General features: G+C 32.5%; 4 protein-coding genes and 1 non-coding gene across 9 annotated transcripts in view; 2 read left to right on the plus strand and 3 right to left on the minus strand.

Moving 5' to 3' along the window:
• The window catches only part of LOC126655137 (calmodulin-binding transcription activator 4), an 81,712-nt gene that overhangs the window by 9,669 nt on the left and 44,280 nt on the right, over window positions 1-27,763 (plus strand). The window contains exons 1-12 of one of the 5 annotated variants that reach the window (XM_050349144.2): window positions 2,979-3,273; window positions 3,361-3,492; window positions 3,743-3,858; window positions 4,045-4,133; window positions 4,275-4,320; window positions 4,733-5,216; window positions 5,874-5,965; window positions 6,186-6,264; window positions 6,379-6,578; window positions 9,736-10,415; window positions 10,750-11,332; window positions 11,478-11,535. In XM_050349144.2, the coding sequence (XP_050205101.2) occupies window positions 3,261-3,273; window positions 3,361-3,492; window positions 3,743-3,858; window positions 4,045-4,133; window positions 4,275-4,320; window positions 4,733-5,216; window positions 5,874-5,965; window positions 6,186-6,264; window positions 6,379-6,578; window positions 9,736-10,415; window positions 10,750-11,332; window positions 11,478-11,535 (2,572 nt within the window). In that variant the 5' untranslated portion in view covers window positions 2,979-3,260. Of the gene's footprint in view, window positions 1-2,978; window positions 3,274-3,360; window positions 3,493-3,742; window positions 3,859-4,044; window positions 4,134-4,274; window positions 4,321-4,732; window positions 5,217-5,873; window positions 5,966-6,185; window positions 6,265-6,378; window positions 6,579-9,735; window positions 10,416-10,749; window positions 11,333-11,477; window positions 12,032-12,478; window positions 13,029-27,763 lie in introns of those variants that run through there. The other 4 variants (XR_008789446.1, XR_008789447.1, XR_008789445.1 and 1 more) reach the window with 4 other exon arrangements.
• LOC126656079 (uncharacterized) lies at window positions 15,297-16,601 on the plus strand. Its single transcript, XM_050350550.2, has 2 exons — window positions 15,297-15,522; window positions 16,101-16,601. Exons 1-2 carry the CDS (start codon window positions 15,397-15,399, stop codon window positions 16,533-16,535), a joined length of 561 nt encoding a protein of 186 aa, XP_050206507.1. The 5' UTR covers window positions 15,297-15,396; the 3' UTR covers window positions 16,536-16,601.
• LOC126656080 (nuclear transport factor 2B) lies at window positions 17,191-19,373 on the minus strand. The gene is made up of 2 exons (XM_050350551.1): window positions 18,937-19,373; window positions 17,191-17,546 (listed from the first exon to the last, which is right to left on the minus strand). Exons 1-2 carry the CDS (start codon window positions 19,231-19,233, stop codon window positions 17,472-17,474), a joined length of 372 nt encoding a protein of 123 aa, XP_050206508.1. The 5' UTR covers window positions 19,234-19,373; the 3' UTR covers window positions 17,191-17,471.
• On the minus strand, window positions 19,643-19,724 carry TRNAS-UGA (transfer RNA serine (anticodon UGA)). Its single transcript has one exon. It is a non-coding gene; the product is annotated as a tRNA-Ser (tRNA).
• Window positions 20,354-26,256, minus strand: LOC126654542 (histidine kinase 3). Its single transcript, XM_050348436.2, has 11 exons — window positions 25,297-26,256; window positions 24,762-25,043; window positions 24,406-24,575; window positions 23,987-24,199; window positions 23,679-23,865; window positions 23,550-23,601; window positions 23,235-23,464; window positions 22,962-23,060; window positions 21,742-22,865; window positions 20,853-21,211; window positions 20,354-20,765 (listed from the first exon to the last, which is right to left on the minus strand). Exons 1-10 carry the CDS (start codon window positions 25,792-25,794, stop codon window positions 20,947-20,949), a joined length of 3,120 nt encoding a protein of 1,039 aa, XP_050204393.1. The 5' UTR covers window positions 25,795-26,256; the 3' UTR covers window positions 20,354-20,765; window positions 20,853-20,946.

A 27,763-nucleotide genomic window follows, 5' to 3' on the forward strand; every position in this document is an offset into this window, starting at 1 on the left:
CCAACTACATTAGAAGAGAAACGACATTAAGTAATCATGCTATATATACTTCGTAAATCAAATAACATACAATTTAATTTAATATCAGTATATTATCTATATCTATCTATCTATACTATATATAAAAGCACGGATGGGGGGGACAGGCACTTTTACGATAATACCCTTAATAATAACTAATAATATAATTAAATAATTATTCTAATCTCACTCATAAAATATTTTAAAATCCAATCAAAACTCTAGCTTTCTTATATTGTAGACTACATATTCTATCTTTCCTATATTGTAGATTACCTATTTTATCTTTCCTATATTGTAGATTACCGTAATAATAATTCAAATATTCTAAAACCTTCTTAATTTACAAATAAGTAAAACTCTAGCTTTTTTAATAATGGCTCTTTAATAAGTTTGTACAATGATGCATTACAAAAAGAAAAAGAAACTAATGTAAATTATTTATTAAAATTATTATTAATTAGAGTATTAATTAAAATAAAATATTGTGTTAAGATAATTGTTTAAGATAGACTACTTTAAATATAATTACTATTTGAATTAAGTACTAAAGACAAAGAAAAAATTTAATTACTGCTAAATCCTATGATTTGTACGAAGGCCATATATATAATAACTATATGTGTTTCATAACAAATTGGTCTTACAACATGTTCAGGTTGAATAGGAGCTATGTAATTATTAGAACATGTTGAGGGTGAGTAAATCACTACTATAATCTTTTAAATTATAATAAGAAATATTTAATTTAGTTAATATTTCTAATCAAATTAAATTTAGAGTTTGATTTATATCCAAATTAAAAAAGAGTTTATTCCTAATCTAATTAAGAGTTTGTGTTGTAAACCATATATCTATAAAAATTATTAAAATAATTATATAGTATAGATCTAATAATTACTATTAATTTTTTTATTATATAAAATTCTAAATAAAAATAAGCTACTTCAAATAAATAGCTTTCTTAATTACTATTTAATATTTTTCTTTTGAGAAAACTATTTAATATTTTCTATTTAAAGTTTCTACACTTATAAAATTTGAATAACAATTAAAAACATTAAACTATTAAAATAATCATCTACATTTCAAATATTATTAAATATTTTATACTTAAATACGATTTATAATTAACTAAACATAAATACAATTATTTTTATCTATAATAAATATAATTATGATAACTAAACGAGTCACACTACGAGACACGTGTGAAACACGTAAAGCGACGCTAGTATTAAAAAAAGTCTTTATCTTATCTTCTAGACATAAAAATAATAATTATTTATAATTTTTGAGACACTTTTATACAAGATGTACTTCAATTTCTTTTTTTTTTAAATGAAAAAAAAATCATTAATAGAAAGTTCATATAAGTTAAAATTTATGAGGATAAAAAATTAATTTCTGTCTATATATTTATGTAACAAATTCATATAATTTTTTTAATAGAGATTGAATACAAAAATAGATGAAAAAATTCAAAATAGCTGCAAAATATAACAGAATTTAATAATAATTGTATCCTAAAATTATTTTAACTTGCTTTATCCAGTTGTGAGCTTCTGCATTTTCTGATCTTGGAATATGCTGGGACTTCATTGATAAGAAAACTTGTTTGAAATGTCAATATTATCGCAATATTCTGACATGAAAAAATTACAAACACCTGAATTTATCGTTATGAATACTTAGAAAGCATCGCCGTCAAAAATAATTTTTTCCAGCCGTAATTTTGTACCTAGTCAATTGCTTCTTTTAAAGCTAAGAATTTCAATATATCAGGTCCCCAAATATTTCTGAATACAGCTGATAATTTATAATAGGAATAAATTGATAACTTTTTTTACAATAAGTGTAATAACTCATGTCCTAGTAACTTTTTCTAAAGTTGCATCAAAGTTCAATTTATAAAAGCCTTGAGAGTTGATGAATTTCATGGCTTATTCGTCTGCCCCCATATGCTGGGAATTTATTATTTTATTATCTTGACTTTCTTTAAATTCTACTTATCATTACTTTGTAATTCTGAGAGAGTATCTCTATGACTGTTTCAGTCTGACTTTTAAAAATGAGATTATTATAAAATTCTCATTTATGCTAGAGAGCAAAGTAAAAAAAAAATGAGAAATCCGAGTCCATATTATTCAAATTAAATATTATTTCTAAAGTCATATGAAAATTTAATTTTTTCTTCCAAATAGATCGAAAACTGAAAGAGAAAGGAAACCAAATTTGTTTTGCTATATAACAATAAAACTATAAATGCATTACTGTTTTCTCATAGCTACAAAAGTCACATAATAAATTAAGTTTTAGTCGTCGATTGAGATTGGCAGCCGAGGGAATATCATCAGGTAAGTACATTCGATTCTCTAATAATTAATATATATGGTGGATTAAAAATTTATTAATTACTAAAATTATTAATTTATTTAATATTTTATAATACGTAATATTAAAATTGGTTCCTTCAAATTTAATTAATTATTAGAATTATTAATTTATTAAGTATTAATTATTAGAGGGTCGATTGTAAAGATGGGTGAAAATCAAACTCATATAAGTTAAATTTACCTTATTTTGATATTTTATTCTTTAAAATAAAGTCAATCACATTTACTTGATATTTTTATAGCAAGTGAAAAGCAATTATTATAATATTTACATTCTACATTAATTTAATTTTTGTACAATGATTGAATTGAACAACTTTCTTTTATCTATTAGCACTTGATTAATTTCCTATACTTATTAAAAAAATTCGGCTTTGATTTCTACGTGCACTAGCCATTGGATGGGAGTACAAAAAGAGATCCAACGGTGTAAAACCAGTCAACAACCAACAACACACTACAAAAAACAAAACCGACATACATATATTAAAATAGACTTACAAGTAGCAGATACAAACTCCAACTAATTTAATCAGTTTTCCATTTAGCCACCTGGCCACCTCCTTCACATTCTTTTATTAACTACAGTACACCTTACAAACAAGTGTCCTTAGTCAAAAACAGTCTCTCTGTAACCCGAATTTTTGTTATCCAGTTACGGGTTTTACCCTGATCCGGTTCAGTATATTACTAAGAACCGTACTGTTACGGTTTCAATTATTAACAGCTGCTCCGTTTCAATTTTGTATTTCCCGATCATAAATTCTTTAAAAACGGTTACAAAATGAGCTAGTGAAGCTCAACTGAGTTAATTTCCGGTACGGAGAGTTACAGGATTCCGATATGTCGCAATCAGGTTAAGAAAGATTAGATAATTTTGTGTTTGTGTGTGTGTTTTGAGTTTGAAATGCTGATTTAATGTTGTGTTTGGCTGGTTAAACAGGGGGAGGATATGATATAAATGTACTGTTTGAAGAAGCACAAATTCGATGGTTAAAGCCGGCAGAAGTTCAATTTATATTACTGAATCATGAAAAATATGAGCTCAATCAAGAACCAGCTCAAAAACCTATTGGTAGTATATTTTTTTCTTTAATTTTCCGCTATTTTAGCCTTTTTTTTTGTTATATAATGTATTGGAGTTGCTAGTGTTTAATTCATTTCTAGTTATTGGTCAATTAATCGTGTTTGTATTTTGTGAAGTTTTCCTTGATTAATTTTGTTCAAAGCATGTTGAATTTGAGTAGTATTCTATTGAGAATGTGTATTATGTTGTGAATTTTTGTTGTGTTGTAGCTTATTTTGTTTGTGGTTAATCGAAACAGGCGGATCTTTGTTTCTTTTTAATAAAAGAGTGCTTAGGTTCTTCCGTAGAGACGGTCATAATTGGCGTAAAAAGAAGGATGGGCGGACTGTTGGTGAAGCACATGAGAGACTTAAGGTCTGGTTTTTGTATTTTAAAGTTGTTATGATATGATTAGGAACCTTTTCTAATGGTGTTTATGTACCATTAGTGTTTGTTTGTTAATCTATGGTGCCATATTATGTGAAGGCTTTTCCTATTTATATACTATTAAATTTGTATCTTGGAGGTTGTGAAGTTTTTTGTATTGTTTTGTTTGAGTAGGTTGGAAACGTTGAAGCTTTAAATTGTTATTATGCACATGGAGAACAAAATTCAAAGTTTCAGAGACGTAGCTACTGGATGCTCGACCCGTGAGTGTTCCTGACATTATTAGTTGCCCTTACTTGTTTCTAGTATGATATTGCAGAAGAAAATATGTTTTAGCTGGACACACGCAATAGAAATTGATGTTACTTTGATTGGCTCTATTTGCTTATTTTTCTCATTGACAGGGCATTTGAGCATATTGTTCTGGTTCACTACAGAGATATTAGTGAGGTAGGTTTCTAGAAGCAGAGAGTGAATATAAACACACAAATACTTTTACCTATGTATCTTTCTTATTATCATTTCTGGTTTATGGAACTGAGAAACGTAGACCATATCACAATATATATCCAATTTTGAGATAATTCTTTCATCATGAAATGTTTTTTTTTTTTCATTCTTTTGGTCTCCCTGAGATATCAGCCACATGCATTAATTTTCTAAATTTTAGTATTGCTGTCACCTTTTAATTGATTTCCCTACAACCTAGTTGCATTTCTATTTTTTGGGACATCTACCTCTAGTTTCTGCATTAAATGTGATTTTTTTTTAATTCATATCAAATATCAACATGTGCAGTTGCAGTTAGCTTTGAGTATGTTGACTTTCAACATAATGTTGTTGGTAACATTTGTGCCTACAGGTAAAGAACTCTTCTGGATCTGCTCCACAGTTATCACCTTCCACTTTCAGTCCAAGTCCAACATCTTATACTACTCAGAATCAAGATTCTAGCTCAGGAGTTAGTGGTTTTCATAACCCATATCGCAATTTATCTAGTCCAAGCTCTATAGAAGATAGTTCAGAGGTAGTCACAAAAGATGATGGATTAGACAATACAGTAGAGTTTACTAGTTCTGGAAACGATGAGATTAGTCATTTTTTGAGAAAGCTGGAGGAGCAATTGAGTTTGAATGAGGACAATATCAGCGAAATTGCTCCAATCTACAATCAGGAAGGAGCCACAAATGATCCAGGACTTCTTGTTTATGAAGGGCAGTTCTCTGAGAACATTCTCTCTAAAAACTCACTGAATGGATCAGAATATATTGCAAATGATCAAGGTTATTGTGGACATGCCAGGATGCAGCTGCAGTCGAACAATTTTGTTCAGCTTCAAAATGCTGGTTTGTTAAACCATTCATAGAACTTGAACTCATTAAAATCGTGTCTTAAGCTGCTATTCTAGTTTCTTAACATGTTTGTTGTGTTTCATCATTTAAATAACTGTTTCTAATTGACTTAATATAGTATTTTTATATTGAAAATTTAAATAATGTAAAAATTGAACTTCATAAGCTGGCTTAAAATCATGTTATCTCATCATTACACCGCATCATATTGTCTGGTCTGAAAATTGACAGAAAGTTGTACAGGGCCTTGAAATTTCATTGATTATTGACGGAGAGGCTATCCATCTTCCAGAAATGTACTTCTTTGAATTGGAATAATAATAGTCTCATTTTACCGATATAGATGCTGTTTACAAATATAATTTGTCTATTTTCTTTTATACGACCTTTAGGGTAGTTGAGGTCCTACCTTACATGCCTTTTGTACTTGGGCCCTGGGGATCCTGACTTTTTATTATATAGGTCTAGGAAAATACCAGACGTTTTTGCTCCAGATGGCTTCAGGATTTTTTTTAGCTGATGAATATCATCTTTCAAGTTTAAAGACAGCTTGCAGATATTTTCCATAGCTTTTACTCATTTATTCTGTGTTAGTTATTTTCATTTTAGTAGGGAGTAAGAAACAGCTGCTAATGACTTCATGTCTTATAGGCAATTCTGGCGCTTACCATCAGTCATATTCGCAAGAGCATGTAGATGGAAGTAAAGAGTCTGCATCTTGGAATGAAACTCTGGAATATCAGGTGGTGCTTTTAGACATTCAGTTTCCTGGTTATAGTGTTCCTGGTAGTATATATAAGTTCTTATGCTCACATAAAATATCTATGGTTATTTTGTATGTTTCCCCTTCACACATGAATGACAGCTCAATACTAAATTATTTTTTCACCCATGATATAAGTTAGAACTGTGTGAGTGATCTCAATATCTATTTGACGACTGATTTACCAATACTTGTGATAGGCAAAGCCCCAGTCACCTTTGAGAGAACCTGATGGAGGACATGATTGGCTAAATTTCAGTGAAAATAATGTCAGGAACTGTATGATTTCTTCTGTCTTTAGAATCTGTTCTTATTTTCTAATGTGTTGCAAATTGTTACTAAGCGTGATCAACCTTTTCATGTTGCCAACTCATATGCTGCCGCCTCATGCAGTTGATAATTTTGAAATTCCTACTCACTCTTCCGTCACGGACACCTATGATGCACATCCTGACTATTTCTCAATGCTATATGATCAAAGCGGGCTTTTATTGCCAATTGAGGCAGATTTGAGTTTGACTGTTGCAGAACTGCAGAAATTCACAATTCGTGAAATATCCCCCGAATGGGGTTATAGTGCTGAGGCTACAAAGGTATGTTCCAACAACAAACTCCATATTCTAGATTTCGTTTTAAGGAATTTGATTGTCGTTATGAGATTTTGATATTATGCAAGAAAGGATCTGTTATGTGGTTTAAGGAGCACTTATTGAAGAAAGCTGCTGCTTTTGTGCGGTGTAATACATTTATAACTGATAAAAACATGTGATAATTACTACGATCCCCTGAGGTTATGTCGTAAATGTAATTACTAATCCATACGTGTTTTTGAAAAAAAGCACATTGATACTTCCCCCCTCCGTACAAATGCTGATTTGATCAAAGGGCTTAATTACCAAAATAAAGTTCAATTTAGTCTCTCAACTTATTCTTAGTATAAATTAGTCTAAATTTTTTAAAAAAATTATACTATACAATAATAATATTTTTTCAACAATTTAAACAAATAAAAATTCATTAAAATTAGTACAATTTCTTTAAAATAATTTAATGGATATGTAATTAAATATAAAATTATAACAACAATTAACAATAAAAAAAAATCAGTTACAGTAATAATACACATGATGAAAAGTAGAATTAATGTTATAATAATCTGAATTAGTATATTCAATTAAAATATATTAATTAATAAATTTGATGGTTTAATCTTAAAAGTTTTTAAAACCATATGAGTATAAACTAACTTAATTCTATTTCTTTATCAAAAATAAATATAAAATTTTAGTATTGCCACCAATTCTAGCTCATGACAACCGCATGCATGTAATACCGGTTGCGCATAGCTTCTACTCACCCTTAGTGCTATCAAATAATTATAATATAATAATAATAATTTATACTACTATTATCACATGGAAATCACTCCTAATGCATGGTATCCACGCTCTTTTGCCGTTGATTTTTTTTGATTGTTCGTGTTATTTATAATTTCAATTTTTTAAATTGATAACTTTAATTTTTTTATCATGTGTAATAATATTGTATCGCAATTTTTTTCACAATCTTTTTATTTAATAACATTTAAAATTGATTATTTTAGAGATATTTTACTAATTTAAAAAAAATTAAGTTATAATAAGTTATTTTAAAAATATTGCTATTGTATAATAGTTTTTTAAAAAAATTAGATTAATTTATATTAAAAATAAGTTGAGGAACTAATTGAATTTTTTTTCAACAATTAACTGCTTTTGATGGCATCAATATTTGTACGGAGGGGGAAAGTAATTAAATAATTTAAAATTCAAGGGGTCAATATACTTTTTTTCGAGAAAATGTATGAACTAGTAATTATGACCTAACCTCGGGGGGTCATAGTAATTATCCCTAAAAACATTCTCTGTAGTCTGTACTACTTTGTGGTGTCTTTGCTTTCCTCTTACATTTGTTATTTCCAGGATTTCTTCAAGTTATAGTTATGAGTAGCAGAACGGGTACTTTATCTGAGAAAAATAAGATGTACTATCTGATCCGAACTAGTCAAACAGACTAACAGAGCATAAAATTATGTAATCCTGTTCACAACCAGGATTGAAGTGCTGTCAATCTTCAGTGAAAAAGAAGTAACTTAGTTTTCCCTTGTTTGATGTTTAAGTGAACAAGGGAGAAGGAGATAAAATAAAAGAAACATGGGGAAAGAAGGGGCTTATTCCCCTCATAACATTCCCTTTCCAAATGGAAGGAAACTAAAGAACTTAAAGTTCTAATTTTAGGGGCTAATAATCACCCATGGCCCCTCAACTTTAGGGGTACGGGCGCTAAACTCCCTGATGTTTAAAAACGGGCGCTAAACCCCCTAAGCTTTGTGTCGGCGCTCACAAAACCCCCTAAGCTCCAAATATGACGAAAATACCCCTGGCGCCGTTTTTTCAGTCAACTGACATTTAAAAAAAAAATATTCTGACACTGGCATATCATCTGACACGTCAGAAATATATCTTAAAAATTTCAAACACCAAAAATACCCCTAATTTAATTTAGAAAAAAAATCAAACCAACCCAATTTAATATAAACCAATCTGTCAACCCAAAAACCGACCCAACCACCACCCCACCAACCGACCCGCCACCCGATCACCGCCGGAAAATTTTCCGGTCATCTTCTCCATTTTGAAGATGACCGGAAAATAATCTTTATTCGTTCCTCTGAGGAACAGATCGCCGGACATGTTCCTCAGAGGAACAGATCTGGTGGTGATGACCGGAAATTTTCCGATCATCTTCGAATCGGAGAAGATGACCGGAAAATTTCCCGGCGGCGGCGGTGGTGGTGGCGGTTCGGGTGAAAGTGGTTTGGTTGGATGTCATTGGGTTTGATTTGATTGGGTTGGGTGTTTTAGGGGTATTTTAGGTGTTTTAATTTTTTAGGGTAGTTTGGTGACGTGGCAGCTGACGTGGCGCCACTATTTATTTATTTATTTATTTGAAAAAAAGTCAGTTGACCAGGAAAAACGGCGCCAGGGGCATTTTGGTCATATTTCGTCCAAAAGGGATTTAGTGAGCGCCGCCGCAAAGATCAGGGGGTTTAGCGCCCGTTTTTAAACATCAGGGGGTTTAGCGCCCGTACCCTTAAAGTTGAGGTGTCATGGGTGATTATTAGCCAATTTTAAGTATTGTCTTTTATGTTTTAGATTATCAAAACAAAAACACAAAATTTAATGACAAATTTTTTAACAACTCATTTCCTTTCTTCCCTTAAAATGAAAGCTTAAAAATTGGTAAATAAATTTAATTTCTTCTGTTTTCTTTTCCCTGCCTAATTTCCCCCCACTTCCCTTGCAACAAACACACAGTTTTAAGACCTTAAGCAGCTGCACCTTTCCCAAAACTTGTTGGGCAGAATGAGTCAATCCGACCTTGTGATGATTGGACACATTTGAGAATTGAACTTTTTAAGGTGTCATTTGGAACCTCAGATACCCAACATTTGAACAAGCTAGACTTTCATTAGTTGGACTAGGTTTGCCACCTGAATAATTCTCAATAAGAAGTTCTAAACTCCTCTTACTGGAGTAAATTTATGTTAATATTCATGTACAATAAAGTGCTTGGTATACTTGCCACAGCATTCATACCAGAACTGAAGTACTTGTATTTTTCTTTTAAATGCTTTTTGGTGCATCAAATGTTGCGGTGAATTCCTCTTTGTAATATTTGCAAATTCTGAAGCTTAGATTCTTTATGCAGGTCATTGTTATTGGATCTTTTCTCTGTGATCCGTCAGAATCTGCATGGACATGCATGTTTGGTGATATTGAGGTTCCTGTTGAAATTGTTCAAGAAGGTGTTTTGCGCTGTGAAGCTCCTCCCAATCTTCCAGGAAAGGTCACTTTTTGCATTACTACCGGCAATCGGGAGTCCTGCAGTGAGATAAGAGAATTTGAATATCGTTCTAAGAGTGGAAGCTGCTCTCGTTGCAACAACGAAATGGAAGATGCTAAGAATCCAGATGAATTGTTGCTGCTTGTCAGATTTGTGCAGATGCTTTTATCTGATTTGTCTATGCACAAAGATGAGGGCATAGAAACTGGAATAGAATTATTGAGAAAATTAAAAACAGATGATGATTCATGGGGTAGCATAATAGAGGCTCTTTTAGTTGGGAGTTTAACTTCATCTAGTACTGTTAATTGGCTTCTGCAACAGCTTGTAAAAGACAAATTGCAGCAGTGGCTTTCTTCCAAGCCCCAGGAATTACAAAATCAAACTAGCTGTACCTTGTCCAAGAAAGAGCAGGGAATCATACACATGATTTCTGGGTTGGGCTTTGAGTGGGCCTTGAGTCCAATTCTCAGTCATGGAGTCAGTATTGATTTCCGTGACCTAAATGGGTGGACTGCTCTTCATTGGGCTGCTCGTTTTGGAAGGTATGTGATGATCTAACATCTAGTCTATTTATGAGAACTCCATTTCTAATTTAGTTTGTTCATATCATAGAAAAATAGAAATTTAAAATTCTCGAGAACTCGGAGCATTATGCTCCAAAGTTTTGATGTAGATTTAACAGATATGTATAACAGATCACTAGTCTGTTGAATAGACATTTATGTAATATGCATATATGTACCAAAAATTAATCTCTTAGCATTGCCAAGATAATGAACAAATTAAAACAGGATGGTTTTTTAAAGGACTGCTCAGTTTCTACATTATGGGTTATGAATTATTCTTAGTACAACATGCCAATGTTTTCTGTTGCAGGGAAAACATGGTTGCAGCCCTTTTAGCCTCTGGTGCATCAGCTGGGGCTGTTACGGATCCCACTGCACAGGATCCAATTGGAAAAACACCAGCTTCAATTGCAGCCAATAACGGCCATAAGGGGCTTGCTGGTTATCTGTCAGAGTTGGCGTTAACTAGTCATCTTTCATCCCTTGTACTAGAAGAAAGTGAGCTTTCTAAAGGATCAGCTCAGATTGAAGCTGAGAAAACTTTAGATAGCATCACAACGGGAAGCTTTGACGCCAATGATGACCAAGTTTCTCTTAAAAATACATTGGCTGCAGTGCGGAATGCAGCTCAGGCTGCTGCGAGAATACAAGCTGCTTTCAGAGCACATTCTTTCACGAAGAGGCAGCAGAAAGAAGCTGCTAGCTCTGTTAATATTATAGATGAGTATGGTATCAATGTTGGTGACGTTCGAGACCTTTCTGCAGTGTCAAAACTGGCATTTCGCAATACCCGAGATTACAATTCAGCTGCTTTGTCAATCCAGAAGAAGTATAGAGGATGGAAAGGTCGCAAGGATTATCTAGCTTTTAGACAGAAAGTAGTGAAGATACAGGTTTGTCCCCACCCAACTATTGGTGCTGCTTATGAGATTGCTTCCGTGTCTCAATATATATGTGTATAGACATAATCCAATTAGTTACTGAATAAACGATGTAATTGTTTGGAGTGGTTGATTAATTATTTTTCTTTTTGGGCAGGCTCATGTGAGAGGTTATCAAGTTAGGATGCATTACAAAATAATCCTTTGGGCTGTTGATTGCAATCACGAAAATGTGTAGAATTGGTGCAGCCAGTGGTGAATTAATATAGTTAATTGAGAGGTACTCACTTAGTTTAGGCATACGGTTTTTAATATTTTCTTAAAAAATTGTTTTTTCCTTTTTTTTGTATTAAAGATTACAAAAAGGTGATGGAAAAAGGTCGTCATGTAGGAGGACACGACATGGTGTATCTGTCCATAGCCTTGTCGTAGTGACGCCACGTAGCAAACTCCCGCCTCTCGGCACACAGTTTTAAACTCCATATCGCTCCATTCTGCAAAAACTTGTTGCTTTTTTTTCATTTAAAATATCAATCAAAAAACAATACTAACATTTACTAATCTATGGATTCAAATCAAAAATTGGAACCTGTTGATCGGACAATCCAGAGGGTACTGGAAGCAAAACAAGACATAGAAGCTTCAGCTTTTGGTAGTAGGAATCTCCAACAAGATGATGACTACCTCGCTCTCAATAAATTACTCTCTCAGGTATTATAATTTCTTATAATTTGTAGCTTTGTAGCGATTTAAGCACAATTTTTAAAACGTTATTCAGGACGCCCCACCCTCCCTCTTAGAATCCCGAGAGGGCGGCCTCGGCCCAGTAAAGGGAGAGTGGCCAAGCGGTCAAAAGTGGCAGAATGTAAATCTGTTGAAGTTTTTTTACGTAATTTTTTTAATATATCAGAACAGACCAGCAGACTTCTGTCAATCGATTTGAAAATGAAACTGCACTGTTTTAGTATGCATTTTGTAACCTTATTTTTTTTTTTATGAAAAACGACTATAGGCTACAGTTGAAAAGATAGAAAGTGCGATGCAACATTTAAAACGTTGTGCTTAAATTGCTAAAAATAGCAAAAATTAGGGTTTAATATAAAAATAACTCAAGAATTAACGTTTTGTTTGTTGTTTTTGTGTTATATTAATCAACAGTTGGAAGCAGTGAGACAAGGTTGCACACATAAGGAATCCAAATCATCAACTGAACAAAAAGAAAAGTTAGGTGGTGTAGAACTAGAAGAGATAATGAAGGAGCTTAAAAGAGTGAAGTGGCAAAACTCGGTGACTCAGTTGCTTGTTTCAGCTTTGATTATCATAACTGTGGTGAGGCAAGTGTCTGAGGTGTCACTGTTTTTGAAAGTGAAAGATGAACTGAGTCACCCTTTTAGATCCTTCGGAAGTTTATTGTTCTCCATGATGGGATTAAATAAAAAAGATGGAGAAAAAGAAGAGCAAAAAGAAGAATCTCCTCTCCATTTGCCAGAGCTTCCTAATATTCTTGATTTAGGGTTTAATAACGGTGAGAAGAAGGAATAATGTTATTACAAAACTACCACTAGAAACCAAATGTACGTGACCTTGTTTTCTGCTGTATGTTTGCTAGTTTGTATAAGTTAGTCAATTATAAACATATACACATTGTTCAAACTAGCCTGTTTGTTGGGTTGGGTCATTTAAATTTAATTAGCGGCTGCTTTTGATATTTTAAATGCTTTTAAAGAAAGGAAAAAAGCGTTTGTATGATGTGAGAAGTGGAGGAGAGATGGACAATGAGTTAGATTTTCGGACATCAATAGAGATGGTTTTACCTACATGATATGATAATTTAAGTTTTGGATGAGAATTGAGATAGTCAAGTTTTGATAAATGTTGTCAATCCCTCCTCTACTAAGATGTAGGAGTAGTTTTAGAACACATTCTTGATCAAAAAATAATTCACTTTGAAAATCTGGTTTTCATACTAGCATTAGTTAACTTTTATTGAATTTTCAGTTAATGCATGCAACTATTAATTTTTATAATATGCAATTAAAACGTAAAGACGTAAATTGTTTATAAATCAACATTTAAATAACCTAAAGTGAGTGTGAAAATTGGCTTGCGCAAGTGCTAAATTCCATAATGCCTCCTTTTATAGATACTTAGTTTTGTATTACGTGCTACGCACGTGGCTCGTAACGTAACTCGTCAATTTACATACTAATTAAATTCATCATAATTGTACCAATTTATTTTATTTATAATTAACACAAAATTAGTTAGAACTTTTAAAATTAACTATCATTGCTTTACAAGCTACATATGTGGCTCGTAACATGACTCATCAGTTATTCATTATAAAAAAACACATTTTTTTTAATAATTGGGGAGGGGGAGCGCTTGTGAGAGGAAATGAACCCACAACCTTGACAGTTTGCTGTCCAACGTTTATACCATTTGAGATACAGTTCGTTGGTAAAAAAAAATCTTATTGAATAGTGATTTTTGTTTTTAATAATTTCTCTTCGTCAAATCAATAATTTTCTTATTTTTAAAAAAAATTATTAATAGATTTTATAAAAAAAAATATAGATATGTATAAACACAAAATAGAATGTTTCGAATTTATGTATCAAAATATTATTATCTTTACCTATTTTAAGTCACATATTTCACACGTGACTATTTGTGTAATTCGTCAAATAATAATAATTATATTTATCATGGATTAAAATAATTATATATTCATTCAATTAATAATTATTTTTATAATTATAATTATAATTTGTATTTAAATATAAAATATGAAATAGTAATTAAAATAACTAATTAGAAATAGTTTATAGATAAAGAAGATAAATGAAAAGTTCAAATAAGTATTTCTCTTCGAATTAATCATCCAAAAAAAAGAATGTTCCGAATTTATGGATCAAAACATTGTTATTTTTTCCTATCTCAAGTATACTAATATACCTAGCCATGTGAGGAGTCCTAATTTAGGTTTACTGGTATTTAATTTAGGTAAAGATTTACATTAACTAATCTTTTTTGTTTGTTTCAGCGAATTAGGACAAAAATTTAGTGCATCTTTTTACTTTTAGTGACCAACTTAAGAATTCTCAGCAAATTAACACAAAAATTCAGTTAAAATTTTACTTTCCTCATTTGAATCAAATTTGTTAACTTTTTACTACACTACTATTTTAAATGATCATAAAACTTTTATATAAAAACCAATTAGTAATAAATTAAAAAGAATTATTCCGTAAATTTATCTATCCTCCATCTGTACTTTTATATATAGTATATATATAGATTTTATAATGATATTGTAATATCCACCGATTATGGTAAGTAGTCGAATTAAAATACTAGTAAATTCAAACTCTCATTATAAAATTTAAAATTTGAAGTTAAAAAAAATAGATTCAGTTTGATTTTAAAATTTAAATCAAGTTCTTTTTCGGATTTTGAGATTGTTTAATTAATGAAAATAAATAAAATTTATTTGATTATGTATAATATGAAATACATTTAGTATAAAAATAAAAAAATTACAAATAATTGTGTAAAAATTAGAATTGATTTGTAAATTTATCAAGATTCGAGTCAATTCTAACTCAGGATCAATGTTGAGTTTGAGTATATTAATAAAATTAATTTGGAATGTGAGTTAAAGATCCCACGGAATAGAATTGGATGCATAAATCTAAAAGATAGTGAGTATTCTTGATCACTAATTAGAGAAGAAAAATCATCTTAAATCACGTTTTCATTTTGGAAAATGACATTGAAAATCTATTCAAATTTTCAGTCCCTTCCTCTGAACTATTGACCATATATATTATCAGACCATATATTATTGACCATATATTTTGGAAAATGACATTGAAAATCTATGCCAGCTGGACACGTGGCCCACTTCTCCATGAAAGCAGCAACTATGAGCTTTGCCACCGGCTGATAATAAAAAATAATATTTTTTCTTTTTCTGAAAGGAACAAAAAATAATATTGATTTCACCTTTTTGTGCAGATTATTCATAAAAAATAATTAATGAATCTCCACTGATTCATAAATTTGTGTATGAGATGGAAGAATCTCCTCTAAATCTTGAGCTTATTGATGAGGCCATCAAGAAATTGTTGGCGGAAAATAAAAACCAGAAAGAAAATTCTTCCGACGATCATATCCTCCTCAATCGATTACTTTCTGAGGTATTATTACTAATTTTTATTAATTCATTTCTTAATTGCTTCCGTATGCTCTGAGTTTTGGTTCTGATTCATATGTTTCACCTTTACATCTTTTGGTTAACCAGTGTCTTTCAGTAATGAAGTTCAAACCAAATCTTAAATTTATTGTTTAGTTTATTTTTTTAATTTCATTCAATATATGTCCATGATTATAAAATTTAAGTATATAAAAATGAGTTTTAACTTTTTAAGTACAATTTGATCAATTTCCACAAAATTCTTGAACTTTTTAAGTACAATCCTATATCGAAAAATATAACTTATGAAGAAGATGTTCTAATTTAGTAAAATTCGTATCTCTTTGGTTAATAAACTAAAATGGTTTATCGGTTCAAAAGGATGCAGATCAATAATATCAATTAACATCAAATATATTAGTTTCAGGAGACGAAATGTTTTAACAAAAATGGCTAAAAGCATTAAATACATTACCGAAAATTGAAATATTTGAAAGAAAAAAAATATATTTAGATATCAAAATAATGAATTCGTAAAAGAATAAGACGCAATTGATATACTTTTTTACGTCCTTTCTACAGTTGGAAGTACTAAAAAGGGAGAGTACAGTAAAGGAATTCGAAAATGAGGTTAATTCTCATTCAGTTGGTGAGGCAGGTTTAGCAATTGAGGAAATCGATCCGGAGAGGGAAAATAGCAGTTCGGACGAGATTCTAAAAGAGATAAAACAAGTGAAGAAGCAGAATTTTGTGACACATTGCCTTCTTTCAGCTTTACTTGTGGTCACTGTGGTCTGGCAATTATCAGAGCTCACTCTCATTTTGAGGCTTAAAGATGGAGTTAGCCACCCTTTCAAATCCTTCGGAAGTTTTCTGGGCGGTATTATCAAACTTCCCTTTCCGAACGGAAAAGTTGCAGAAAAAGAAGGGCACACAGAGGATGATTCTCCTCTCCCTCTTCATATTCCAGAGATTCCCCAGATAACTGATTTAAGTTTATATGGTGACAACAAATAAATGTTTTGCTGTTATTACAGTCTTCAGAACCAAAACCTGAAAAGGAAAAAGAATATTTTTGTGGCATTTCTTAGAACACTGATTTATTGTTGCACTAGAATTGCTTGGCCAAATGCTAAAAAAATGTTAATCCAGACCAGTTAAGTTAAATTTATACAAAATGAACGTTTTCTAAGCAGCGATCATCCAATTTAAAGATTATCTGATTAAATTTACATGCATAACTTCAAAGACAGTACTGCAACAATCCTTTATTTAGACGCCTTTCACCTCGTTCTAGACTAGAATGAAAGTGCTACTATTCTGCGGTTCGCATAGAAACAAATGATTGGCTCACATAAGTTTTAAAAAATAAATTAATTCTTTTCCAAGTACAGAGAAGACTCATTATCAATATTTCATAAATGTCACTTTGGTCAGTTTCCGGCTATTCACAGAAGGTGAGAAAGAGATGAATCATCTACTTCCGGAAGAAATCGACAAGAACCTGCCCTTAGGAGGGGAACAACAGCTGGAAACTGCGAACTCTAAGCGAATATGAAGTGCATGGATACAAGTTATGCCCTAAAATGATTCTAAACCGAGCCAATCAATGCACTCCTATGAGTGAGCATGTGATTTATCATATGCAACTATGCCAATTATTCTAAAATGCTAATTTGAAAAGAACTTCCATTTCAATATTGACTAATGAGTTTTGAAAGTTCCAACACCCAATTTTTCAACTCCAAGAGGGCAGCCCTCTACCAATTCAACCAAATATGGCAAACATCTCTGAACTGTCCAGACAATAACAAGACAAATAGGAACATCAAACTTAATCAAACAAAAATACAAGTTTTCACTTAAAACGTCTAAAACATGAACGAGATGGGTAAAGTAATTCTGAACATTTTGACAATAAAGTCTTTGAGTGATGATCCACCGATCTTGTTTTTATGCATAGTTCAATCGGAAGATGTCATTCAACACATAAAAGCTTCCCTGTGGTGTTGGCATCAAATGGAACATCTGCGAAAATAAAATGACAAAAATGAATGCTGGTTATAACAAATGTCATACAATTCTACTCTACTCCCAGAATTGGAACAGGTTAAATTTGCACACAAAAACCCCGCAAGAAATAAACAAGGTAGATTTCTGATCCTGGAAAGCAAAGCATGTAAACCAAAAACAAGTCATGAAAATGCCTACTCGTCAAGAACATAGTATTCTGAACTTCCGATTCTATGTCTATAAAGATTTAGATAACCATTCCTCACAAATAGATAAATGCATGCGCCTATGATCGATGTGTTCTCAGCAACAGTTACAGCTGAGCTGACCATATACAAGCTAGCTCAAATTAAGTCATTCACAGTTTATACTTTATAGTTTAGAAAGAAGCGTAACACAATATATCTCACTAAACAGATAATAAAAGCACTAGCCGGAAAATGCAAAACATAGCTACATAAACGTTTATAAAAGGAAACGAGGTAAGTGCTATTAATCTACATTCTTGCTAAATACAAACTAATCTTCCAAGAAAATAATGAATCCATCAACAGTGTGATCACAATAAGCATAACCAACAAGGAAGATGTCAACAAAATGTATAAAGGGTTTAACTCATATGGTAGAATGAAATGCTCTATTCTTTTGAGTATCATTATCATAAGTCTAATTGTTTAGTCATAATGTAATATTTTTTACTTTCATCAAAATCATTATCGCTTTCACCTATATCATTCTCTTATCCGACTTAGAGAAGATAAAACACCACATTCTGTGTAAATTATGTAGATTCCTGTAACAGATATAGACTTGCACGATGTAAAGATTTTCACTTAATAACATATGCTACAAAGAACAAAACACAAGAAGCACTTCACGAATAAGTATTGTCGCCTACTATGCATCAAAACACACAATTGCGCGCTACTATTATCCCATACTAAGATGCTTGCACAAAGAAATGTAACAATAAAATACCACTAAAGACCAAATATCTCGTTCAAAAACAACACCAAACGAATAATTAATCACTTAATTTCAAGCATACTGTACAAAAACAAAACCAGTTCGCCGGGGACAATCAAAACTACTTTAGACTGAAACAAAATCATCTTCCATATCATATGTAGCATAGCGAGCATCATAAAAACATCACAGCTTAGGTCAATCAAACCATCAACAAGATCTAATACTAAATTATATACCAATTAAACAGCTAATTTATAAACAAATATAAAATCAAGCAAAAAATAGAAAAATCAGGTCAATTCAAACTAAATTTCAATCAGATCGAAGCCATAAACTAAAAATCAAGAACAAACACGGATCCATAAATCATTACCTAACAAAACAAAACCCTAAAACAAAAAAAACAATTATAAAAAAACAGGAAAAGAATCAAAACCTGGCTAAACTTAAGAGCGTGCTGTTCACCGGCGAGCTGAAGATTACCAGAAACAAAGACAAGCATACCGCCGGCAGGACCAGAAGGCTGGCAATCAACGGTGGTGATGCTATGCTTACACTGCTGAAACGGCAGCGAAGTGAGTTTAGCGACGACGTTTTGAGAGCCTTGGATCTTCTGCCCTTCAAAAGTGAGCATGGATCCTTCTTGGTAAAGATTGGCTAATTGTCCTCTGTTCGCATCGAATGTGCTGTAGTAATGCTCCACGAACGCCTTTGCTACTGAGTCTGGATCCATGGAAAATTACCTCTCTGCCCCTCTCTTTTGAATTTGAATTTTTGTGTTGTTCGCCGCTTTGCTTAGAAATAACGCTGAATCTGTGAAGAGAGAGAGACGGAGGGGGGAGGAAGATTGGAGAAAATGGGAGGGTTTTATTTGTTGGGAAATTGGTGAGAATATCCCTTTGTTAATTTATGAAACTGATCTAACGGTTGGGATTGAAAGTTGAGAGAGAAACAAAAGATTGAAATTCACTCATGTTTATTTTAAACTTGACGAGATTATATTTACGATAAATACTATTTATTATAAAATAAACAATACAAGTAAAAAATTACAATAATTAAATTATTATAAACATGACTTCCTCAAATTTATTGGAAATCTCAATCCATAAAAAAATTCAGATAATATATTTTGAGAAAAACGTCGACAGCAGGGTTCGAACCTGCGCGGGCGAAGCCCAACAGATTTCAAGTCTGTCTCCTTAACCACTCGGACATATCGACTTCATGTGAGCTGACGGCACTAATGTTTTTCATATACATTATTATAATGAAACAAATGTATAATAATGAAAAAGCAATTCTATAAAAGTTTCCAATCTGGCGCAAAATTACAAATAAAGTTTAAATTTGCAGACTTCAGACACCAAAATATATTTTATTCTATTCTATATATGTATCGGGTAAAAATATAAAATACATATTTAATTAAAAGAATATCGTGTATATACACATATAAAATAGAATATTGTACATTCTAGCTCAATTTTTCCCTTTATTGTAGTAGCAATCGGAAGATTATATATAAATTCGAAGCTGAGATGGTAGAATATTATTGGATAATTTAAAAGTTAAGAGATAAAGCGAGTTAAAACGCTCATTTTAAAGATATTTTTATGCAACGGCATGAAGTTGGCCTTATATAATTTTTCTTTTTTTTGGATAATTGGGGAGAGGGGAGCGCTTGTGGGAGGAATCGAACCCACGACCTAGCAGTTTGCTGCCAGTGCTTATACCATTTGAGCTATAGCTCGTTGGTGCCTTATATAATATTTTATGACAAGTTCGGGAGATAAAATGAACCTTTATTATATTTAAATCCACCGGCGTTAATGTGTAATTAAGACTTGCAATTACAGTACAGAACTAGAGACATTATACATTGATGGATTGAAACGCTTCCTTTCGTTCTTACTTACTTACAAACTGAGCCTCTATCTAATTTATCATACAAACTGAGCCTCTATCTAATTTATCATACAAACTGATCCTTTGAAAGAAAACAGACATCTTTCATGGATCATCATCAATTTTTATTATTCTACAAGAAGAAAAAGAAGAGACACATTTCTCATCTTTTTTCTGAAAGTGGTATATCAATCTATCCAATTCGAATCGATTCGAGTCCTAAATCCTACATATTTGTCCCTAACGAGCTGCTAGCTAATGATACCAACTTTACAATCGAAAATCGGAACCGGCTTCATCTTCACTGTGCACTCAATCATGGCTTCTATATATACACTCTCTGCAACAAATGTTTTCCTGGAAAAGTAAAAATGACTGTAAGTACACTAACAATTCTTGAGCTTATATTTTAGTTTAAATTCAGTTTGGGTTAGGTGTACTTACACTTGGGAGAAACTCTACTGACATATTCACGCATACCCCAGAGCGTCCCCGAGAATAGCTGCTCGTGTGCTGAGGTTAAGAGTATGCGTTGAATCTATAAAATGACATCGGAAGCGGATTGGAAGAAACGTGAGACTTCTCTATACAACTGCTCAGCTTCAAATGGTTTTGAAACATATCCATCCATTCCGTATTTTGCACATTCTTCGTGTGTAGCTTGGATCACATCTGCTGTCATTGCTAAAATGGGTACATGCCAATTTTGAGAAATTTCCGAGGCTCCACCTGGCTTTTCTCCGCTGTTAGGACAGTTCTTCAACTTGCTTTCTTTATCACGAATTCTCCTTGTAGCTTCAAACCTAAGGAAGAAGTGCATTGCGTAGTGTTAGCAAATGCACCAAGTTGGCAAGCAAATCAATCTATCAATGAAGAACTAAGCACTATCACATACTAAAAAGAGCTTCTTCCTTTGATATATCAATTTACCCGCTGAACTTGTACGTTATGAGCAATTCACGAAAAAATTAACTTCTTTTATCAGTTAGTCTTATAAACTTGTTAGTTGTTATCAATTAGCCCAACTTATGATCAATTAATCTAATTTTTTTGTCAATTAGCCCCTTAGTGTTATTTTCAAAAAAATACATTTGGCCTAATTGATTAAAACTGAAAAGTTCAAGAGACTAATTGATAAAGAAACTTAATTTTGGCGTTAATTGCTCATCGAGTGCAAGTTCAGGGGGAAAATAAATACTTAAGTCTGAAACCAAGCTGCTAGAGAAAACATTTTTAGCAGGAGGAAGCATATCTTAATTCTGTGACTAAATGCTAAATTCAAAAAATATTAATACTACTGGAAAAACTTAAGAAAGGACATAATTTCACATACCCGTCCATTTCCGGCATCTGAATGTCCATGAAACATGCATCGAACTGGTGTGGTGGAGTAAGCAACTGGATTGCCTTTTCTCCACTATCTGCACAAACCACATCAGCTCCATATTTTTTCAAAGCACCAGCAGCTACTTTAAGGTTGACGTAGTTGTCGTCTATAATGAGAATCTTTCTTCCGAGAAGAAGGTTGCTGAGTTCTTCCCCATTCCGCGGATTCCCCTTGTTCCCAACACCCATTGCTCGCTGCAATGATGCAGCCAGCATGCTTGCCCTCAGGGGCTTCATGATGACACTCGGGGTATAAACAGCACAAGTTGCGGTGTTGTTGCTCGGCGAGTTGGTTGAATTAGTTAGAAGGAACAATTTTGGAGAAACGCCGCGATCAATTTTTCTTATATCATTCATAAAGAGAGAAGAAACGCTAGAATCTGTATCCCAAACTTCCTGTTCAATAAGAACCAGGTTGATTACCACGTTCCCACTGTTTATGCTAGATAAAGCTTGGTGCAAGTCAGAAGCCACTTCAACGTGGATTCCAAGCCGCTGAACATGATATCGTGAAACAGTCGCCCTGACAGGCCTGCGATCCACAATCAATGCTGTCATGCCTCGAAATTCTGAGAAGACAGTGTTAGACTGAGTGCTGATTTTTGGGCCTTTGTGCTCGATTGCATTGGAGCAGCCACTGGCAAAAACAGCAGTGAATGTAAAGGTGGTCCCAGTCTTGGGTATGCTTACAAACCCGATTTCTCCATTCATGAGGCCAACTAAACACTTGCTTATACTCAGGCCAATACCCGTGCCTCCATATTTTCTGGATGTTGACGGACCAACCTGCATAAATGGAGTGAAAATGCGAGGTTGAGCTTCGAGAGGGATCCCTTCTCCTGTATCCTCGACTGACACGATTAGATTGATATGTTCAGAGGAGAATGGCACGAGAGCACGATTAGAACCTTCTTGGTTGAATGTCCTAAATCCTGCCCAGCTGCAGCGCCGATCTGCTACGGGGAAACCACTCAGAGTGTTCCTTGCTGATGGTCCTGTCTCTACATCTATGGAGTCGATCACCTCCTCCACAAGATGGACAGTGACAAAGACATGTCCCTGATGAGTAAACTGGCAAAGAAAGTTTGCAGTTCTCGTAAGATATTTTAAAAAAAATGTATACAAACCATTATTGATCATATCAGTACAAAATAGCAAGATACTTACTTTTATGGAATTCCCCATGAGATTAATTATGATTTGACGAAATCTTCCAGGATCACCAATGAGGAACTCAGGAACACTATCGGATATGTAAACTGCTGACTACTCTTCCGCCAATATGATCAAGCGAATAGCAAAATTAATATATTACATGGTGAAAATTTGAGTATTAGATAAGAGAAATTACAGCAAAAGAAGATGAATGCAATTAACTAATAACTAGAGAAAAAAAAAAGTGAGATACTCAGAATGTTATGGTAAGAGTTAATATAGTACCTCTACACCTTTATCTCGAGACTTGTCAGAAAAAAGTGAGATTACATCATCCAAAATTGCCCGCAGATTAAATTGTACATCATCAAGCTCAAGTTTACCAGATTCAATTTTTGCTTGATCTAACACCTCGTTGATTAGTGAGACCAAAGCCTTTCCACTGGCTTGTGCAGTTCTGACATAATCTTGTTGTGTTACATCTAAATCAGTGTCCATAAGCATATGTAACATTCCTGTAACAACAAAATACAGAATTTTGAAATTTACTGTCATTTCTCTTAAGATAAGCAAGAAATACAGAGTAAGAACATAACCCACCTAGAACACCATTCATTGGGGTTCTTATCTCGTGCGAAACCGTAGCAAGAAACTGCAAGAAGATGAAATCTGTTAGATTTAATGCCACCTAAACAAAATCAAACCAAGTAAATTAAGAAAATCAATTACCTGGGATTTTGCAATATCAGCAGCCTCAGCTCGTTTTTTAAGCACCGTCATCTCATCATAATCATCTTCAACTTTGGCAATCCTATTTACAGTTGCATGAAATATATGTCCCACAAGACAAGCAATCACAAAGACGCCAAATGATATTCCTGTTGCTAACAATGGCCATGGGGCTTTTTGTTTGAACCTGAAAGTAGAACTCATTTCAATTGATATACAGCCTCTTATAAATTTGTGCCATACAAGAAACAAGGCCTTTTCTGTATCATAAAATATCAAAAGAGATATGTTTGTTTATATGGTTATACCTACAATGCATCTCATGCTTTCTATGAGGATCGCCAAAACTAAGGGAGCTAACATGTCGCAACGCATCATCGGTGACATTTGAACCATACATGCTGATTGGATGAGACTCATTAGTAGTATCATAAACATCCACTAGGATTGTTTGTTTGCTTGCAAGCTGATGAAGTAGCTTTTCCACAAGTGATTCAATATCAAAGATTCCTCCTAAATACCTGTTTGGCAATAGTGGAAACATCGTAAGAACTCTTTCTTATAAGCTATCGTTGTGTATAACTCTATAATTTCCCATGTTCTGTTCAAATAAAGAATCATTACACTTGAGGGCTGTTATGCAGCCAGTATTCGAGGATTCACTCATAGAAGGAAACTGTGTAAAACACTTCATAGTAATTATATAGTTGATGATAAAAATCATTACCCATCAGTTGCTTGGATCCTCTCATTTGGTGTCGCATTTGAAGGAAGATCTCTCTTGTAGACAGCAAATGTCAAAATAACACCAAGGCGACTAGATTTGAGCAGTCTAAATGGAGCAGTCAAAACTCCTGTTCCTGTTTCCCTAGCACGCAAGACATTTTCAGAGTCTTCCTGCAGGCATACATATGAGAAGAACCCATGAAGTAAGTAATAACACCGGTGAATTCGAGTTGCAAGAAACAGAATTTGAGAAATGAAGTAACAGTCATTGCAAAATCTAGGGTAACATGTAATAAATTTCAGTCAACGCAGCTAAAGAAATGAAGAAAAAAATCCATAACACAGTAATGAACTCACTTTTCCAGACAGCATATCAATAGAAACCACGTGCGAAACGGTATCTTGCGCAAAGATCACAGGGGCATATTCTTCTTGAATCGGGGATGGCTCCAACAATTCCGGAATATAGTCATCCTTCTGAACTGGATTTTTTTCAAGTGTATCCATCTTCTTAATAGTCCAGCCTTGTTGTCTCTCAAATTCCTCCCTTTCAGAATGAAGCACCCTTACAGCATACGCCACGCCACTTGTGAGAGGCCTCTCGAAAGCAGTTCTTTCCGTGTACCTCGCAAAAGTCCACTACAGAATCCGAAAGTTAGTCGGTGCTCATTAACAACACAACACTGTTCAATTCATAAACTTTTAAACCTAGATCTACTTAACCACTTCACCAAAATCCAACATTACAAACTAGTTTAAACAAAACACAATCAATTATATGACTTAAAGTACCTTACTTTACATGAATTATCAGATCAAAAGCATTGACATTTTACAAAATTCTCTAGCAAACTAAAAACCAAGAAAATATTTGAAGGAGAGATCAAATAACCTGATCAATAGCAGAAGGGTTTTTGCCATGGTGAAAAGTCGAGATCAAAATGGCCATAGCTTGAACATGGTTCATACTAACATTAAACTGATCCTGCAACATCCTAGCCCTCTCATCACACATACTAGCAAGATTTTCTCTTCTTTTCTCAGTAGCTTGTGAACTCATATACCAAAAGAGCCATACAGAGAACAAAGTCCAGCCAATAATCCATGCCCATAAAATCTTCCTCCACCATGTTTTTCTAACTCTCTTAGAACCAAGATACAAGTAGTACGGATGCTGCATCTTGCAACTATTTCCTGTGATCTTCTCCCATAATTTAACCCATATTTTGCTGCTACAACAGCCACCATCGCCAAGGAAACCAGACTTGGTCTCCACAATTTCACCATTAATGAACCAGTTCATTGAAATTACTGACACAATCCAGCAACATAGCAGCCAAATTAAATGCCCCACCTTTAAACCAAATCCAAATACATGGAGCAAATTCATCCAAGAATTTAACCAAAGATGGGTACTTTACTAAATAATACTAAATTCAGGGTCAAAAATAAAAACTCAAACTTTGATGAAGAAGAACAGAAGTGGAATCAAAGAAAAAAAGATGCTATCTTATCCAGCAACAAAAATTTAAAAAATTTAAAGATTTGAAACCAACCAAGATTTGAAATTCAGTTACTAAATCAACAACCCTTAACAAAGAATCTGACAAGAAAATCTAAGTCTTTAATCAGTTACTACAACTTAAATTCTTGTTAATTAACCAAGAAACACATGTGGGAAGTCTTTAAAATATTATTTTAAGGTGTTTTTTAGTAATTTAAAACTCAATTAAATTCTTGAAGAAGAAGTAGAATTCATGGAGACACTAACAAAGAGAGAATCTGAGAAAGAAAGATGAGAAGAATATGGTTGTGGAAATGTCTACTAGTGTAACCCATTATCCCTATCCATACCTTCCAACCAGCTAAATAAATAGTTAAATAATTTAATGTTTTTTTGCAAAATAATGTGATATAATTATTATTGGTAAAGGGTATTCATTCAATGTTTGTATTATTTTTATTTCAATTCTATATGAGTGAATAAAATATTTATGTGCATTGATTGTGGACTTTTAAAGTAAAATCTAAAAGTATGAGAGAATTTAAAAAATAATTCGGAAGAATTTAATTCGAATTTAATTAATGACGAGGCGGAATCACCATCTGCGATAAATTTTATGAGGTTTTTTTTTATAAGTAGTAGTAATCTTACTGTAGAAAAGAGTATTCAGTGGCAAATTTTAATTTCATAAATAATTTTTATTTAATATGCAAAAAAACATAGCTAATTCATTAATAGATTTAATGCTAATTAAATTACTAAATTTTATTAATAATAATAATTAATGATTACATATTATTAAGTATTATGGAAATTAATATTATTTATTACGGTTGATTTATCTTAAAATGGAGATGTTAATGTAATTATTATTGAAAGGTTCATTTTGTAATTAAAGAACTCTAATGGATAATTATTTTTATTGCTTAATTTTTGAAGTAGCTCAACTCACTCCTACTTGTGAAGGAGTTTTTTGTCATTTATATTTTATTCCATGAAATTTAGCATTTTTATATATTATATTACATTATCTATTTTAAAGGGCATAAAAGGTATAGTTCCACTGAGCAGAAATCACTGCTTTTTCATTAACTTTCTTTTGTATTCACATCCCTATCCATCCAATACCAAAGTAGACAACTTCTACACGCCAACTTATTAACTCTATTCGTCTGTATAGGCTGCAATTTCATGTATTTCCAAAAATAGCCTTGCATGGAAATAATTAAATAATTTCATTCAATTACATTTAACATCAAAATCCTTTTGTTTTTATCCTTTTATTCCTAGACTTTTCCCAAAAATTACCATTAATGAACAAAAGGGTGGGTAAATAGGTAATGAAAGGTAAAATAAATAGGTCCCATGATTAGAACTTCTCGAGGTGATATTATGTTATCTATTTTGTTTTTGTGGAATCTAATTCTCTTTTGTATCATTCTAAACTTTACTTATACCACCAACTTATGAACCCCATTATTTGTTTACTCATAACCTATGAATGCCTCTCCTTTCTAATATACCAAAATAATTGAAATCTAGTGTGTTGAATCATTTAATGACATAATTTAAACAATAACAATTATTGATACTTCAATGTCATTGTCTAAAAAAAAATTATAAGTCACACAAAAACGTAAAAGTATGTACATATATTGAAATAAAATGTATATTGGAATAGAGTTAGAATTGAATTTAAGGAGGGCCAATTATAGAATTTAAATTTAATATCTCTATTTGGAAGAAAATAAAATTAGAATGATTTTTTGAAGGAACAAAAGGTTGAGTGGGGGAATTTATACGAAAATCCAAACTTGATAACTAATATTTTTAATATAAAAAAAGTTTAAGGAGT

The sequence above is a fragment of the Mercurialis annua genome, linkage group LG7 (genome assembly GCF_937616625.2).
Source record: "Mercurialis annua linkage group LG7, ddMerAnnu1.2, whole genome shotgun sequence".
NCBI classification, from domain to species: Eukaryota; Viridiplantae; Streptophyta; class Magnoliopsida; order Malpighiales; family Euphorbiaceae; genus Mercurialis; species Mercurialis annua.

Coding starts and splice junctions, on each gene's coding strand:
- LOC126654542 (XM_050348436.2), bottom strand. CDS start 25,794: ATGAATTTGCTCCATGTATTTGGATTTGGTTTAAAGGTGGGGCATTTA. Junction 24,200..24,405: donor AGGATCCAAGCAACTGATGG/GTAATGATTTTT, acceptor ATTGCCAAACAG/GTATTTAGGAGGAATCTTTG. Junction 23,602..23,678: donor CTGATATTGCAAAATCCCAG/GTAATTGATTTT, acceptor ATCTTCTTGCAG/TTTCTTGCTACGGTTTCGCA.
- LOC126656079 (XM_050350550.2), top strand. CDS start 15,397: ATGGAAGAATCTCCTCTAAATCTTGAGCTTATTGATGAGGCCATCAAG. Junction 15,523..16,100: donor TCAATCGATTACTTTCTGAG/GTATTATTACTA, acceptor TCCTTTCTACAG/TTGGAAGTACTAAAAAGGGA.
- LOC126656080 (XM_050350551.1), bottom strand. CDS start 19,233: ATGGATCCAGACTCAGTAGCAAAGGCGTTCGTGGAGCATTACTACAGC. Junction 17,547..18,936: donor ACGCTCTTAAGTTTAGCCAG/GTTTTGATTCTT, acceptor TTATTTTCGCAG/ATGTTCCATTTGATGCCAAC.